Genomic DNA, 14,504 nt, shown 5'->3' on the forward strand with positions numbered 1-14,504 from the left:
TTGAACAAATTTTTTTATTTAGTGAAAAAAAAAAAACTAGACAAAATTGTGTGACTACTAAAACATTGTTGCAGACTTTAGGATTTTAACAATTGCTAAATTAATATGTAATATGTAAAATTAATAAGTTTTATCAGAAATTGAATAAGTATTCAATATTATTTAGAGCAATTTATTAGCATTTATTAAGCAATATATAATATTTAAAATATATGCTTTCAGGTTTCTGATTATTAGGAACAGGGTTACAGCAAGCACAGTAAAGAAGAAATAAAACATCTGATAAAAATGTACATTTGATTCCTGACCAGGACGAATCAATCCTCAATTCCTTTAGAATGATTTGCAACAATGCTAAATCCATCTATGTGGTTTCCTAATTAACTAACCTGGATAAAATGTCATATAATTAAACTGCATTTGCCATTAGTTAGAATTTGGCATGCTCCAGTCAATTTACATTTCTGATTAGTCAATTATGTTAACTACATTAGCTAGTCTAACCTGGCATTCGCAAAAAAAACGCAAAAATTTTAATTCATATTCAAATTTTATTTGTCACATACACAGTCATACACAGTACGATATGCAGTAAAATGCTTATACAACCGCCCGTGACCTTCAAATAAAAGACTTTAAATAGGAAATAAATATGAAAAAGAAAATAGAAGGTAAATTTAACTAAGAAAGAATAAAATAAATCATTAAATAAAATAACAGTACAGTACAAAATATACAATATAAGAAAAATATATAGGAAAATAACAGAAACAGCTGTACAATATAGAATTTATGGATTTCTTTGTGTAGGAATGAAGTTGAATAAAAATAAAAATGTCCGGGGGGGCAAATATGCCTAAAAGGGACATATTTAAAGTGACTTGTGTTCAACAGTCATACTGTATATAAATGTAGTATAATTTGGGACACCGGCTTCCACCAACTCCTCCTCTGTGCAAGATTGTATTTCTCTTTCCTTGATTTCTATACTACTACAAGCATATTTTAAATAGTATTTCTCTGCTTGTCAGTCTTTTTTGGTGACACTTGACCTCTTTACACAGTTCCATCTGCAGCTCATTTATATGTTTGTCTTTGAGTGTGTTTGTGTGTATAGATGGATGGATCTGTCAGATTTGACATTGAAAGGACATTCGACTGGTCCCCACTAAGAAAAATGTTTCTTTCTTTCTTTCTTTTTTTAAACAAAAACAGCAGATGTTTCGCAACTACAACAGCTAAAATCTTTCCGTTGGTTCCTCTGCGTGTGTGTTTGATCTCTTTACACCCTGCTCTGTGGAGCATAAATCTTACACTCCTGTTAAAGTGTGTTCGGCAACTTTTAACACATCCGGAATGTGGAGCGCTTTTATAACGTCGCCTCCAAACATCTGGAATTGGCACAACGCTTCATTTTGTACGTGTGTTTCAGTGCTCGGTTCAACACACTGTCAGTTTTACAGGGCTGGACAGACACACTAATCACTACACACTGAAATTACAAGCTGAAATTATTACTCTGGCCGTCATTTTTCATTTTTTGGGGTGTATGGAGAAGCTGTGTCCTATAATGTGGTGTGAGTGTGTGTATGTACATGTGTACCCTGCAGCTACAGAGTTTTACTGCTTCTGTGTAGAAAGTGCTGAGTGCAGGTTTTCCTCCAGACATTTATTAGAGCGCCGCGGGGAGGAAGGAGGCGGGGCGGTTGTCGGGGTGTGGTAGTGTTGGGCGGGGCTCTGCAGAACAAATAAGCCAATCATTTATCCGACCTGCATGAGTGACAGGCAGGGGTGTATTTAACACACCTGAGCATGATGTGGTGCAGGAGAAGTGGACTCGTGTGCAAGGTGAGTTTACATCACATGGGTACATGTTAGTAATATACACATGTATAAGAAGGTAGATGATTATATACTGGTATGCGCAGGGTGATAGTAATGGTATAAAATCATGAAACCAATTGTTTAAATGGGAATTATTTTGTCTAACTGTCTGTGACACTAAAAGAAAGATCTTTCAAGGGAAACAATGACCAAGAAGTCTTAAATTAATGTTTATGCTTAATATGCTGGACATTTTAATGGTGAAATATTTAGTTATTCTAAAAAAAAATCTTTATCATCATGAAAGCAAATGAAATCCTAAAACGTACTAAATTTAAGTGGAGGATACCTGCAGACCTGCCATGTCTTCATCCTGTGTAATCTGTTTCTCCTCTCTCACAGATGAACCCTCTCTTTTCTGCCTCATTCCTTTTTTTACCATTTTACCTTCTTCACCTTTGGCTCTGTTACTAGGTTAAATAAAGAAAAGTTAATTTTACCTCTTCATAAAAAAGATAGGTTGATTTTTTTTTAAAGATGACTTAATAGGGTGTACTTTAGAATTTTGGAACATGATTCATTTACATGATCTTTTGAAATTCAAGTTGTCTTGTGAAAGTGGTGTATCAAGTACATTGTGTTGAGTTTTGTTTGATCTTTATATTTTCAGTTTTAAAGTCATTTTCAGTCTAAAATATAAAGAAAAATATCAATTTTACAGATTTCATGTATAAAAAAGTATCGGTCCGGCTTTTGGGTGACTCTGTATTATTATTATTAATAATAATAATAATAATAATAATAATAATAACTGTAGTAGTAGTAGAACTGTACATCTAAAAATGTATTGCTCAAAAGTCAATGCAAACAGCAGTTAGTTATCCAGAAATATTAACCATCTCATCAAAACCTGGTCCTAAGAAACTCCAATATTTTAACACATTGATACAGTTACATCATGTTAATATTTGTACATGCGCTACATTTGATAGATTGGACTAACAAATGCCTTAATTTATCCTTAAAAAAAAGGTTAGCATTTTCCTCAGGTCTATTGTTCAAGGCTCAGGGGCTCAGACGCATACACGTCCACCTGTACGCATACCAGTGAATAATTCAGTAATCATAGCGTTAAATGTCCAAGCTGTTGTGGATCTTGTAAGTATCCTTACAATCATTTTGTTTACAGAAGTTAAGATTACAGTCAAATTTAGGTGTACAGTAGGCATGCCATTAATTAGCTGCATTAATAATTATATCAATAAGTAAGACGCTCATGTGTATGTGTATTTGTCCACACAGCCAACATGGTCCTGAAGCTTCTTCGTGCATTGTGCTGCATTGTTCTCCTGTCACGTGAGTATCAATTACTCTTCTGTTTTTGAGTTCATAAGATTTAAAAAGTTTTAAAAGAAACCCATTCAATTTAAATGAAACAACCAAAATTGATCAATAATTCATTGGTTAATAGTAGGTTGTTTTTCATTTAATTAAACCGAATAAATCTGTACATATGTTCTAGTCTTTCTTTCCTAAACCCTAGAAGACTCCATTTTGTGAACTCCTGTAAAGAGCTTGAATTTTTAATAAAAAAAAAAAAGAATAAATAAATAAATGAAAAATGTAGTGTTTTGTTATGATTAAAGGTAAATTACCGACTTTGGCCTAATTCCCAGTTGTAAGGCAACATTAGTCTCAGCCCAGATAAGGCGTGTCTCTGAGGTCTCTGACACGCCCCTTTCCCCCAGACTGATCTAAAATCCCTAATTGATTTTAATTCTTTGTTGTTGCGGTTGGAATCTAGTGGGTTACATTACCGCCAGCTGTAGGTCTCATTCTCCCTCGTCTTCCCCGGCCTCTTAATAGCCATTTTTCCAGCCCCGCCTTCCTTAACACGTCTGATGCATTGTTCTCTGATCTTGCTGATCTGCTTTTTCTGGGACTTCCACACACTCTTTTCACATCTGCTCTATATGTCTATACATTCTATATATGCAATCTTATAATTGGCTTACTCTATGACGTGGTTTGTGTGTTACTGTAACCTGATGTGTATTATTGAGATGTACAGTAATTGATATAATCTAATTGATCTGTTGTGCAGAATGGTCTGAAGGGAAGTCGCTGCTCAATGGCATTAAGCCAGAAGGTAAACATTTTTCTTAGAAAAAATTACGCTATAGTACTTTTTCTACCTTCTTCACTTACTAAATTGACATTCAACTCTTTCTCTTCCCTCCTTCTTTCAGAATCGGATACAGTCAGTATAGATGCGACTCAAGCTAATGGTTTTCTTTCACGCTCTCGGCGGAACGCGGACCCACGCTGGTACCGACAGTATCCTGACTTCCAGTCCTATTATCGCTACTACAGTAGCATTGGCCACACTGAGGGGGTAAGCACTGAACACACCTGACCTGCACAAAACTACAAAAAAATCCTACATGACCTCCAAACATACTAAATCCCATTTCTAGCACACAGTAACAGGCCGCTGCAGTGAGAACATCAGCCAAAAAATCTATTAGCTCATGAAGTGAATCCACACAAACAACTGATCCTTAACTGTTAAACCAACTAATTAAAATACTTTAATTAATTATTATTATTATTAAAACAGCCTAGCTTAAGGCTATTTAATAGAAAAAATAAGTTAAAATAGCACAAACATACTGTATAGCTAGGTAAGAATGGCATATTACTGTACAGTATAACACAGCTGGCTAGCCTGATGCAAAGAGGTTCAAATGAAGAAGCTAAATAGCAATGTAATAATAAAAAAATTATTTGCTAAATTTTCTTTAGAATTAGATTTTTTGTCATTAAAAATGTCATTGGGATGTATTTAAAATCATAATATTTAGTGATTTGCAATATAAATCTAATCGGCACATAGGTATCATTTAACAACAAATTATTCGAAATAAACTCAGTGGTGGGAAAAAGATGCTTTCACCCCTTTGGATCAAGACACGACCAAGTCGTATATACAAGGTGCCGTATAGGCCATACAAATTTAACCCATGCGTATTTATTAAAGGATAAAGAAGCTCCAAAATGTCAGCACTGTAGCACTACTCTAACCATAAAGCATATACTTTTGACTGCTTTTTTTGTCTGCCCAAGTTTTAATACCATAAGAAAATTTTTACCAGAACAAGATTTAAAAAACATATTCTGCAAAACAAAACCAGAAAAACGTTTACAATTCTTATCAAAAGTACACCTAAAGAACCTTATGTAAAGTCTTGTTCTTCTGGCTAAGGCCATGCTATAATGTGATATTATATTAATTTCCTTACATTATAACATAATATTATATTGGTTAGAATTAATCAGTTTAATGTTTAATATGTATCTAATGTAAAATAGTCTGGGAAGCTGATATAGCAATAAACCCTAATACAAACTAACAAACATGGGTATCGTGATAACAGTCTAGCGGGTGGGCCCTGGTGATTCCAATTCCTACTAGCTAAATAGCTAGCTAGTTTTACTTATTTTTAAAAAAACATTTGTAAAAGGAATCTTGAAAAATTAGATGTAACATTAAAACCACAAAATCCATCCATCCATCCATTTAGAAACCTCTGTAATCCAACCAGGGACCGTGGATGCCAATGGTGACCATTGTATTTATTCGCATTTTTACGACCTTGGTAGGACCTCTGGTCAACAATCATATACACACACACTACAGGCAATTTGGGAACACCAATAAGGCTAATTTGTATGTCTTCGAATTGTGGGAGGAAACTCTCCAAGTAGGTGACAGACCTGAGGTGGGAATCGAACCCGGACAAAGCAACAGTGTTAAGCACTAAGCCACCACACCACCACCACTAAATCAGCTAAACATTATCTAGATGATAGATTACTTAGTTGAGGTATGAAATGAAAGTCATAATCATGTTCTTTGTGTGTTTCCTATATTTCTCTATTCTGCTGCACAGCTGTATGAGATTGACCGGATCAGAACGCTGTATCAACAGATGAGACAACTGGAGCAGACATACGGTCCTGATGCGGCCACCTTCCAGAATAAGCTTGGCATCCCAGGGCTGCTTAGATGCGACCCGTCTAAAGACAAAAACTGCAAACTACCCCGTCCTCCTGCTTCTGTGAAAGGCCCTGCTCCTCCTCCTGCCCCTAAACAAACCCCTGCCCCACCTCCTGCACTTGTAAAAGGCCCCTCCGCCTTGGTCCCCTCCCAGGCTGATGTTATTCACCTGTGTAATGCCAGAGATCCTCTGTGTAAGCCTCACATTGTCTACCTGCCTACAGGGGCAGTTCCTGTGCTCTGTGACCCCCGATACCATCCCAACTGTAAGCTACAAGGCCCACCACCTCCCCCACCTGCCTCAGTCAAAGGCCCCGCCCCTGCTCCTCCTCCCTCACCTTTAGTCCGTAAAAAAATGGAGTTTGATTGTGACCCTTACTGGGATCCCGATTGTCTTATTGACAACCCTCCTCGCCCCATGAAGGGTAAAACTCTACCTCCTCCACCAGAGCCTGAGCCTGAAGAGGATGAAGAGGAGGAAGAGGAAGAGGAGGAGGAGACACCAGCACCACCTGCTCCTATTGCTAAGAAGCCCGCCTATCCGTACTACGGTTCTCCGTATCCATATGACTACAATGCAGAGCTGTACAACCCCGCTCGCTTTTCCTACCCTTCCCCCAACATCAAATAAATAAACAAGAAATCAGGAGCTAGTTATGACGGGGGTGTACTCGCTTTAACTATACGTACGCGAGAAGGATGTTGTGCGTATCCTGTGCACATCCAGCCCCCTAGTGGACAAACCAGTTAATTCTCCATCTCGAGTAGCTGCCACGTAGCGGTGTCACGTATAACCCTGGCTTTAGACCTTCACAAAACAAACACAACAACAACAAGTTTCCAACTGTTTACTTTTTTCCACTAATTCTGACTGAATGTTTTTTTTTTTAATACATTTCACATCCATATAAAATTAAACCTAATTATAATACGTTTTGTGTTTTGTATACTTTTTTAGCAATTGTACATGTGTGTATGTGAAACGTGGCAACATCCTGCGGTGTGTGTACTGTATATCACTGCAGGTTGCCTTGCTCATTAATGTGTGTATGTAAAGGCTGGGCTAATAAAGGCAGTGCCCTGCAGTGTGTGTTTATTAGTGCTCAAAAGCAGCTGCTTTCTGTTAACTATAGCCTTTTCCACTGATCCCGCATTCCCTTACACACACACACTGCAGGACACTTAGGGGATAAACGTAGAAAGCACTGCCACGTATCTCTTGCTCTCGTACACACACTAATGAGCACCATACCTGCTGTGGTAGTCAAACAACAACAGTGTCAGGGGTCTTGAGAAAACCAGGTTCCCCTCATAGCACCAAAAATTTAAACAATTTTGTATCTCCCTACACAGTTGTACACTCAAAGTAATAGATTTTTAAAGCACTATTACTCTCGCATTTGGGTCAAACTGATATTAAATAAACAAACATGATAAATGTTGTACAATAAAACGAAACATTTTGAACACATACATTTTTCTTCACAACCATCTATTTGCACATGTTCAGATAAATAACATTAAATAATAATACAACTTATGAACTCTACAACAAGACGGCATTAAATAATAGGACAAATGGCTGATAAGCTGTTGCATGGCTAGGTGTGACCTGTTCCTTGACCAATCAAGCAGATAAAAGGTCTGGAGCTGGTTCAGGGTGTTATTCGCTGCATTTGGTAACGGTCAACTCTCAACATGTGATATATGCAGGTAATAGAGGCCATCACTAGGCTGGAAAATACAAAATAAAATAAAAAACATTGGAAGTGGCTAATACAACAGTTTGGAGCTTAAAGAGAAGTCATTAACTGGCAAGCTCAGCAACAAGTAACTTAATAATGAATCCTGTCCCTGGTGAACAACCCTTTGTCAAAGTTTACAGTCACAAGATGGCTTTATGAAATAAATACAGACATTTAACAAGGTGCAAAGCATTCAAGAACAAAAAGGCCAGATTAGACTACACCAGAGAAGATGAAACCAAAATGAACTTGTATCAGAATGATGGGAAGAGAAAAGTATGGAGAAGGAAAGGAGTAGCTTATGATCCAAAGCATACCACATCATCTGTCACACATAGTGGAGGCATTAAGTGTGTATGGTTACCAACAGGACGACGTCACTGGTGTTTATTGATGACTGCTAATAAAAGTAGCAGAATAAATTCTGATATGTATAGAGCTACTCCATACTTTGTGCTCAGACTCCCAATGCTGTACAACTGATAGCAGATGGATAATGATCCAAAACATACAGTAAAAACTACTTGAAGCAAAGAAATAGGATATTCCTCATGGACAAAGTCAGGGACCTGCCTTCAACCCAACAGAACTTTTTTCTCAATTACTGAAGACAAAGTGCAACTTTTAACATCAATAAAAGTGATAACGTACCGCTTGTTCCGAGTGTACCAAAGCATATTATTAAGTATCACTAATATAGGCACAGTTGTTTGAGTTGTGTTTCTTTTTTTTTTTTTCAATGAAACCCACCCATGATTACAAGAATTCAGTTTCATCTATGATTGGTAGATAGATATCCATATGGACCAAGGGCTAACATGGCTAATATTTATCTATTGAACTGAAAGGTTTCACCACTCACCTCAATCTGATTTAAAAAAAAACAAAAAACATTCTGACCGAGGTGGATTGGGTCAGATTGCTCCAAACGAGGTGTTTACATGATAAATTTTTATTTTCACTGGGCTGTCATTCCGATTAGTAGTGGAACATTAAGGTCAACATATTGACACCAGTATCAGCAAAGATATTTTAAAACGTCAGAACATGGAGAATTCACACACACACACACACACACTGGACTTGTGATGAAATGTGTCAAGAATGAAAACTTCAAGCAAGTGCAGTAATGAGTCTCTTAGCTGCAATAAAATATTTGAATGGTGAAAACATTCAAGGCCATATGACCAGCCAAAATGGCTAAGCCCCCTTCAGTCATTCCCATAATCATTTAGAAAGTGAAACATCTGATCCTTGACAATTGATGGACAACTTGTTACCAACTTGCAGAAGACACGCATCTGTAGGAACTGAAGACACAATCATTTACCAACACCACTAGCACATTAAAGGAATTTGACAGGGAGTTATTGCCTGACTCCAAGAGATTTCCAGGTTTGGGCCATTAAAGGAGTTCCTGGGAGGCCAGCGTTTTAAACATAAAGCAGACAGTCCGAGTATGGCTCAGACATACTGAGAAAACTTTCTACCTTGATGGTCTCCAAGCACTAGTGAAGCGCTGAGAAAAGTGCATTATGGGTCAGCATAAAACTTTTAAATCCAGGTATATCATGACAACATACACAATCCTTCTCAAAAAAATCAGAACGTTTATTAACATAACACACACTACAGAGTAGAACACATCAGAGTGTGTGAGTCGAAGGAGTTGGTGGAGATATTATTATTATTATATAACAGAACAGAAATAACTTTACACGTTACCCTATATGAAACCAGCGTGTGTGTGTGTGTGTGTGTGTGTGTGTGTGTGTGTGTGTGTGTGTGTGTGTGTGTGTGTGTGTAAGAGTTAGAAGAAAAGCCCCCTCATGCGTCGGCCGATCCCCTGTCTGTCGTAGAGAACGTTGAACTTGTTGATGAACTGGTTCATGCTGTTGCAGGTTTTGGTAATAGTGCCAAGATACGCCATCAAGCCCACGTCGTTACATTGCTGCCCGCACATATGCACAAACACACACACACACACAGAATATATTGTAAACAATTGGGTCATTTCTGCACTACTATACTGTTTTGTTGTAGATTATTTTGCTATAATGTCAAATCACTAGTTTTCCTCCTAACAAACACTACTGAGTACATTTTGATGGTCAGAATGAACAGTGAATAAGAACACCATCCCCCCCATATTTATACATACTCATATACACACTAGTGTCAATAGTGTGTGAGACTCACGTCGTAGAAGTCGGTCTTGAACTTGAGCGTGCTGAGTACAGGTAGCCGGTGACACAGGGCGTTTGCTTCACGCAGGATCTCGTGGTTAAATGGAACTTCACCTACACACCCAAACAACACAAGCTTAGTGTGAGAAATGCAGTAAAGGTGTGATATAGTAGCATGTCACGTGTTCAGGTCTCACCAGCCTCCACTGCTTTCACATACTCCAGGATGAGTTTGACTCGACTGTGCAGCATCTTAATAGCACTGTGCTGAGCTATGAGGTGTTCTGCAACTGTGTGTGAGAGAGAGAGAGAGAGAGAGAGAATGATTCGACAGACAAACATCAAGAGCAATGTGTTGAACTCAAACTACAATACAACACCCAATATTATTGCACTCCTAAAAATAACCTGTGGAATTCTCTCCTGTTCCCGTCGACGTCATGCGTGCCACGTGATCTACTCCGATTCGCTCGGCCTCCTCTGTCGCCAAAGTATACGGTAGCTCTGCAAACAACATAGTCGCCTAGCAACAACATAGCACAATTAGAGTCACCACAATCATCATCCACAATCAAGATCCTCAATCATCATCCTCCTCCTCACCTCTCCATTAATAATGTCGATCACGGACTCATACACGCTCACGGGCAACTAGAGAAATGAGCAGAGAGAGCATCTGTGTATCGGTAGTGTATATTATAACATTATTTTTAGTGTGTGTGTGTGCCTATAAGTATGTCTTACGTCTGTGTGTTTAGTCATTGGGTTGAGCTTCAGGAACAGCGGACTTTCGATGATCTCACACACCTGCAATACACACCCACAATTTTTCACTGAAACACTGAGGCCATTATAATGATTTATATATTTATAAAATCACACTCTTTAGTTCCACCCACCTGCTTATGAATGTGGATATCTGATTGATCTGGAAGGCCACCAGTCGTGTACCAGCCAAGAAACTCCATGTCCTTGAATACTTGCTTGACTAATACACACACACAATAAGAAGACCTTACTAATGGTTCACCTCACTAGGTGTCCAGGTTCAGATTAGAAACTGGGAAATTCCAGTGAAATGGTGCAAGTTGTAGTGTTCAAATTGAACTGGGGCAGAATAACAGAACAGTAATAAAAGTTAAAAACTCATCAGAAGCCCAGGTTTGACTTGAACTGTAATAATCCTAGTTTACTAATTTAGAGTGTATTCCGCCCCCTTGTGTCCTGTTCCTGAGATGCAGGATTTACTGAGGATAAATGTACTTACACTGCTCCTCCTTTGTGTAATAATACTCTTTGTCGATGTGAATTCTGTCCTCCACTGTGTGGAACAGCAGCTCGAACGAGTTCATCACCTCGATGTTGCGGCCCTCCTGCTTCCCAATCAAAGCACCAATAACTGAAACATAGCGATACACGCGATTAGTACACACACAATACACAACTTTCAACACATTACAACAGCTCTCAAAATTCACATCTTTCTCTCTCACCTTGTATTACACGTCCCTCTTGTGACCGTAGCCTGATCCAGTGGTCTGAGATGTTCAGGATCACGAGCGGATGAAGTGCCACAGACACACTGCCAGTGACACCAGACGCCATCACGCTGGGGCTCGCTGCATGCGCGCACACACAAACACACAGCTCATAAGATTATATGGATAGTGACATAATGACCAACATAACAGTGTTGCACTGTGTGTTCTGACACCTCTATATCACAACCAGGATTAACCTTTTCATCAAGTTGATCTACACTACCGCTTCTATTAGATCAGACTACACAGGCCAGTCTTGGCCACTTATGGCTCTGTTGCCAGTTCACACGTTTTTCTTCCTTGGATTTAATTCAATTCAATTTTATTTGTATAGCCTTTTTAGCAATTGTAATTGTCGCAAAGCAGCTTTACACAATCAAAAGAATTTAGGGTTGTATGGAATGTGAATGAATCAAAATGGTCACGTAGTCCCTAATGAGCAAGCCGAGGGCGAAAGTGGCAAAGTAAAACTCCCTGAGATGGCAATAGGAAGAAACCTTGAGAGGAACCAGACTTAACAGGGAATCCATCCTTGCTTGGGTGAAACAGAAAGCAGAATTTGATCTGCATTCATACTGTGTGTTAGGTGGCAGGCAGTTCAGCATAACATTTGATGTTAATTGATGTTAATATGGAGTCCAGGTAGTTATTGGAGACTTTAGGAAATGTGCGACAAGTGTATCTCGACAGAGAGAGGGAAAGAAAAGGGGGGGGAGAGAACAGAAGAGCTCTTTTTGGTATGTCCTGACCACAAACATCTCACAAGACTTGCAGTTCTGAAGTCGCTCTGACCCAGTCCTTCAACTAATCAACTTCAAGGAAAATAATTTTTATTGGCTGCCAATTATTTCAAACCTATTTTATGCCGCGACTGGTGAGATATTGAAAATGTAGCCAAGGTAAGAAGGGCCAAGTTGACCCACCTGATATTAATCATTGTATAACTACATGATGTAATAAAGGAAAAGTAGCTGACATGTATGAAGATACAAATAATACTATCTGATGCCACAGACTTAATTAGTGGCACGTGAAGGTAATAAGCTGAATGTATATTGTTAAAGAATATGACTTTAAAGCTTCTGCACTCACAGGAAGTAGACTGTCGATAAGAACCATGTCCAGTTTATAAACACATACAGCCTTTATTCTCATATATGCAGACAGAGACATTATACCTAGAAATTTCTAAATATAATTTCTAGATATTTCTATCTCTAGAAAATTCTGCGTTCCAAATACACCATTAAGCCCAAAGAATACCTAAACAGAACAACGTCTGAGGAAATCGTAATGCCTTTAAATGTTGTATTCCTGTTAATATGAAGATATCATATCGCCTTAAGGTGTTGTCAAAAACAAAATTTAGCTTGCATGCTACGGACCAATCACTACTCGATTTCTTACTCAAAGGCGGGACAACAACGACAGACATCCAATCAGAAACAACCCGAAGTGTGCGCTAGCCAATAATCACTAAGCACAGGTTTTCTCCAGAGGCTAAGGCTCTTCAGTCAGCTATTTTATTGTACAGACAGCTCTGAATTTACCACCTCGCTGCGTTTCTTACTCACACACATGATTACAGAAATGGAGCAACACAAACTGTGCGGCATTAATGTTATAAAATGCTCATGTGAACACAACTTTGGGACAGAAACACTCACCGGCCGCGTCCACTTCCATTCCTCCACCATTACTCGCCGCCATCTTTGCTGGGTTGAAACCACACATGCGCAATACTTAACGGGCGGATGTACGGCGGAGCGTGACAATGCGCATGCGCGGGACTTGACTTTCAGTTTCACATTTTCGCCGCAAGATGGCGGGGTAGTTTTCAGTTTCTGGTGATGCACGCATTTTATTGAACGCGGCTAATACGTAACATAAACACAACTATCATGACGGGAAAATCGTTTTAAGCAATAGTTACAAGGTTAAAATTAACCTTATTAGCCTGATTAGCTATAATTTAATCAGTGATATTATTATTTCAGGTTGAAGCCCACATACATGTCTGTCTTTCTGTACTACAGAACTCTCTTCCTAACAATAATATAACACTACTCTCTCTCTATATTTATATTATATATAATATAACACAAAGAAATTAAATTTTGTAAGGTTAAGTATCTTACGCCTTATTTACGCTAAGTTATACCTAGTCGACAGCCAAATACACTCCCTGAGGGAATTACAGTTGAAAAATCGAAAAAGTAGATCAGATAAAAATGAGGTTTTGTTATAAAACGATTCCAGCATGTAAAATTAAACTTATACCTTTTCAGCGCTTTTATTTTAACTGTAAAAATATTATCTAATCTCAGTGAGAATATTCAGCTTGGCTTTTCTGATTAATATCTATTGGTGCAAGATGTTTTGTTTACATCAAGCAAGTCGCTTATTAGTATCTTGTTTTAAAGTAGATTATTAAATCCGCCACAAAACTGTTTATAACATTTCTTATTTCTTAAAAACTTTTGCAGTACTGTACTTTGATAGTAGTTGATTTAAGACACTCCCCACTGTTTGATCCGTGTGCACTACGCTTTCAAAACTTGCGGTTTCTAACCTGGCCTATAACTGCTCACAACATTACTTCTACTTAACATTCTTAATTTAATGAATGGCCCAGGTTTAACCTCAGGCAAATACATAAGTACTGTACTGTCAAAGTTTCATTATATACTGTCCAGCCAGTTTTGCATGATGCTGTGACAAAATCTAAATGGATAGACAGACAATTTTCTGAGGTTTCGTAAAGGTATCACTGAAAGAGTGAGTTCTGAGCAATGTACAGACAAAAACTTTTATTTATATAGATTAAAACACCCTGTCTAATATAAAATGCATTTATTAGCAAACAAATATGTTTGTTACAGTCAACAAATGAAAGAATTCTTGTGACAGCTGTTATGTATTTCTAGGCACAAAATATTGCAAATGTACCTAAGAAATCTAATTATTTACTGAGGAATTATTATATGCAAATGAGGGAAATGCAATTCTAATTAAATATTCGATTGAGCTTTTTACATGTAAATTATTATTTACATTTTAATGAAGACAGAATAAAACAGCATGATTCTGGAAGGACTGGAAGGAAAAAAAGGTTATCAGCTCCCTGCATTGTTTATAATGACCACTA

At 38.0% G+C, this 14,504-nt stretch overlaps 2 protein-coding genes across 2 annotated transcripts; one reads left to right on the plus strand and one right to left on the minus strand.

Annotated features, from left to right (window-relative positions):
* The first annotated feature begins 1,837 nt into the window (after positions 1-1,837).
* Positions 1,838-6,721, plus strand: and3 (actinodin3). Its single transcript, XM_053515216.1, has 5 exons — positions 1,838-1,848; positions 3,127-3,180; positions 3,929-3,973; positions 4,074-4,219; positions 5,778-6,721. Exons 2-5 carry the CDS (start codon positions 3,132-3,134, stop codon positions 6,513-6,515), a joined length of 978 nt encoding a protein of 325 aa, XP_053371191.1. The 5' UTR covers positions 1,838-1,848; positions 3,127-3,131; the 3' UTR covers positions 6,516-6,721.
* Positions 6,722-9,219: 2,498 nt separating this feature from the next.
* On the minus strand, positions 9,220-13,081 carry cops6 (COP9 signalosome subunit 6). The gene is made up of 10 exons (XM_053514870.1): positions 13,024-13,081; positions 11,309-11,434; positions 11,083-11,214; positions 10,715-10,803; positions 10,560-10,622; positions 10,419-10,466; positions 10,224-10,338; positions 10,013-10,105; positions 9,829-9,929; positions 9,220-9,580 (listed from the first exon to the last, which is right to left on the minus strand). The coding sequence occupies exons 1-10, from the start codon at positions 13,064-13,066 to the stop codon at positions 9,440-9,442; spliced, it is 951 nt and encodes a 316-aa protein (XP_053370845.1). The 5' UTR covers positions 13,067-13,081; the 3' UTR covers positions 9,220-9,439.
* Between the last annotated feature and the right edge of the window lie 1,423 nt (positions 13,082-14,504).

This window comes from Clarias gariepinus, chromosome 16, assembly GCF_024256425.1.
Source record: "Clarias gariepinus isolate MV-2021 ecotype Netherlands chromosome 16, CGAR_prim_01v2, whole genome shotgun sequence".
Classification (NCBI taxonomy): domain Eukaryota; kingdom Metazoa; phylum Chordata; class Actinopteri; order Siluriformes; family Clariidae; genus Clarias; species Clarias gariepinus.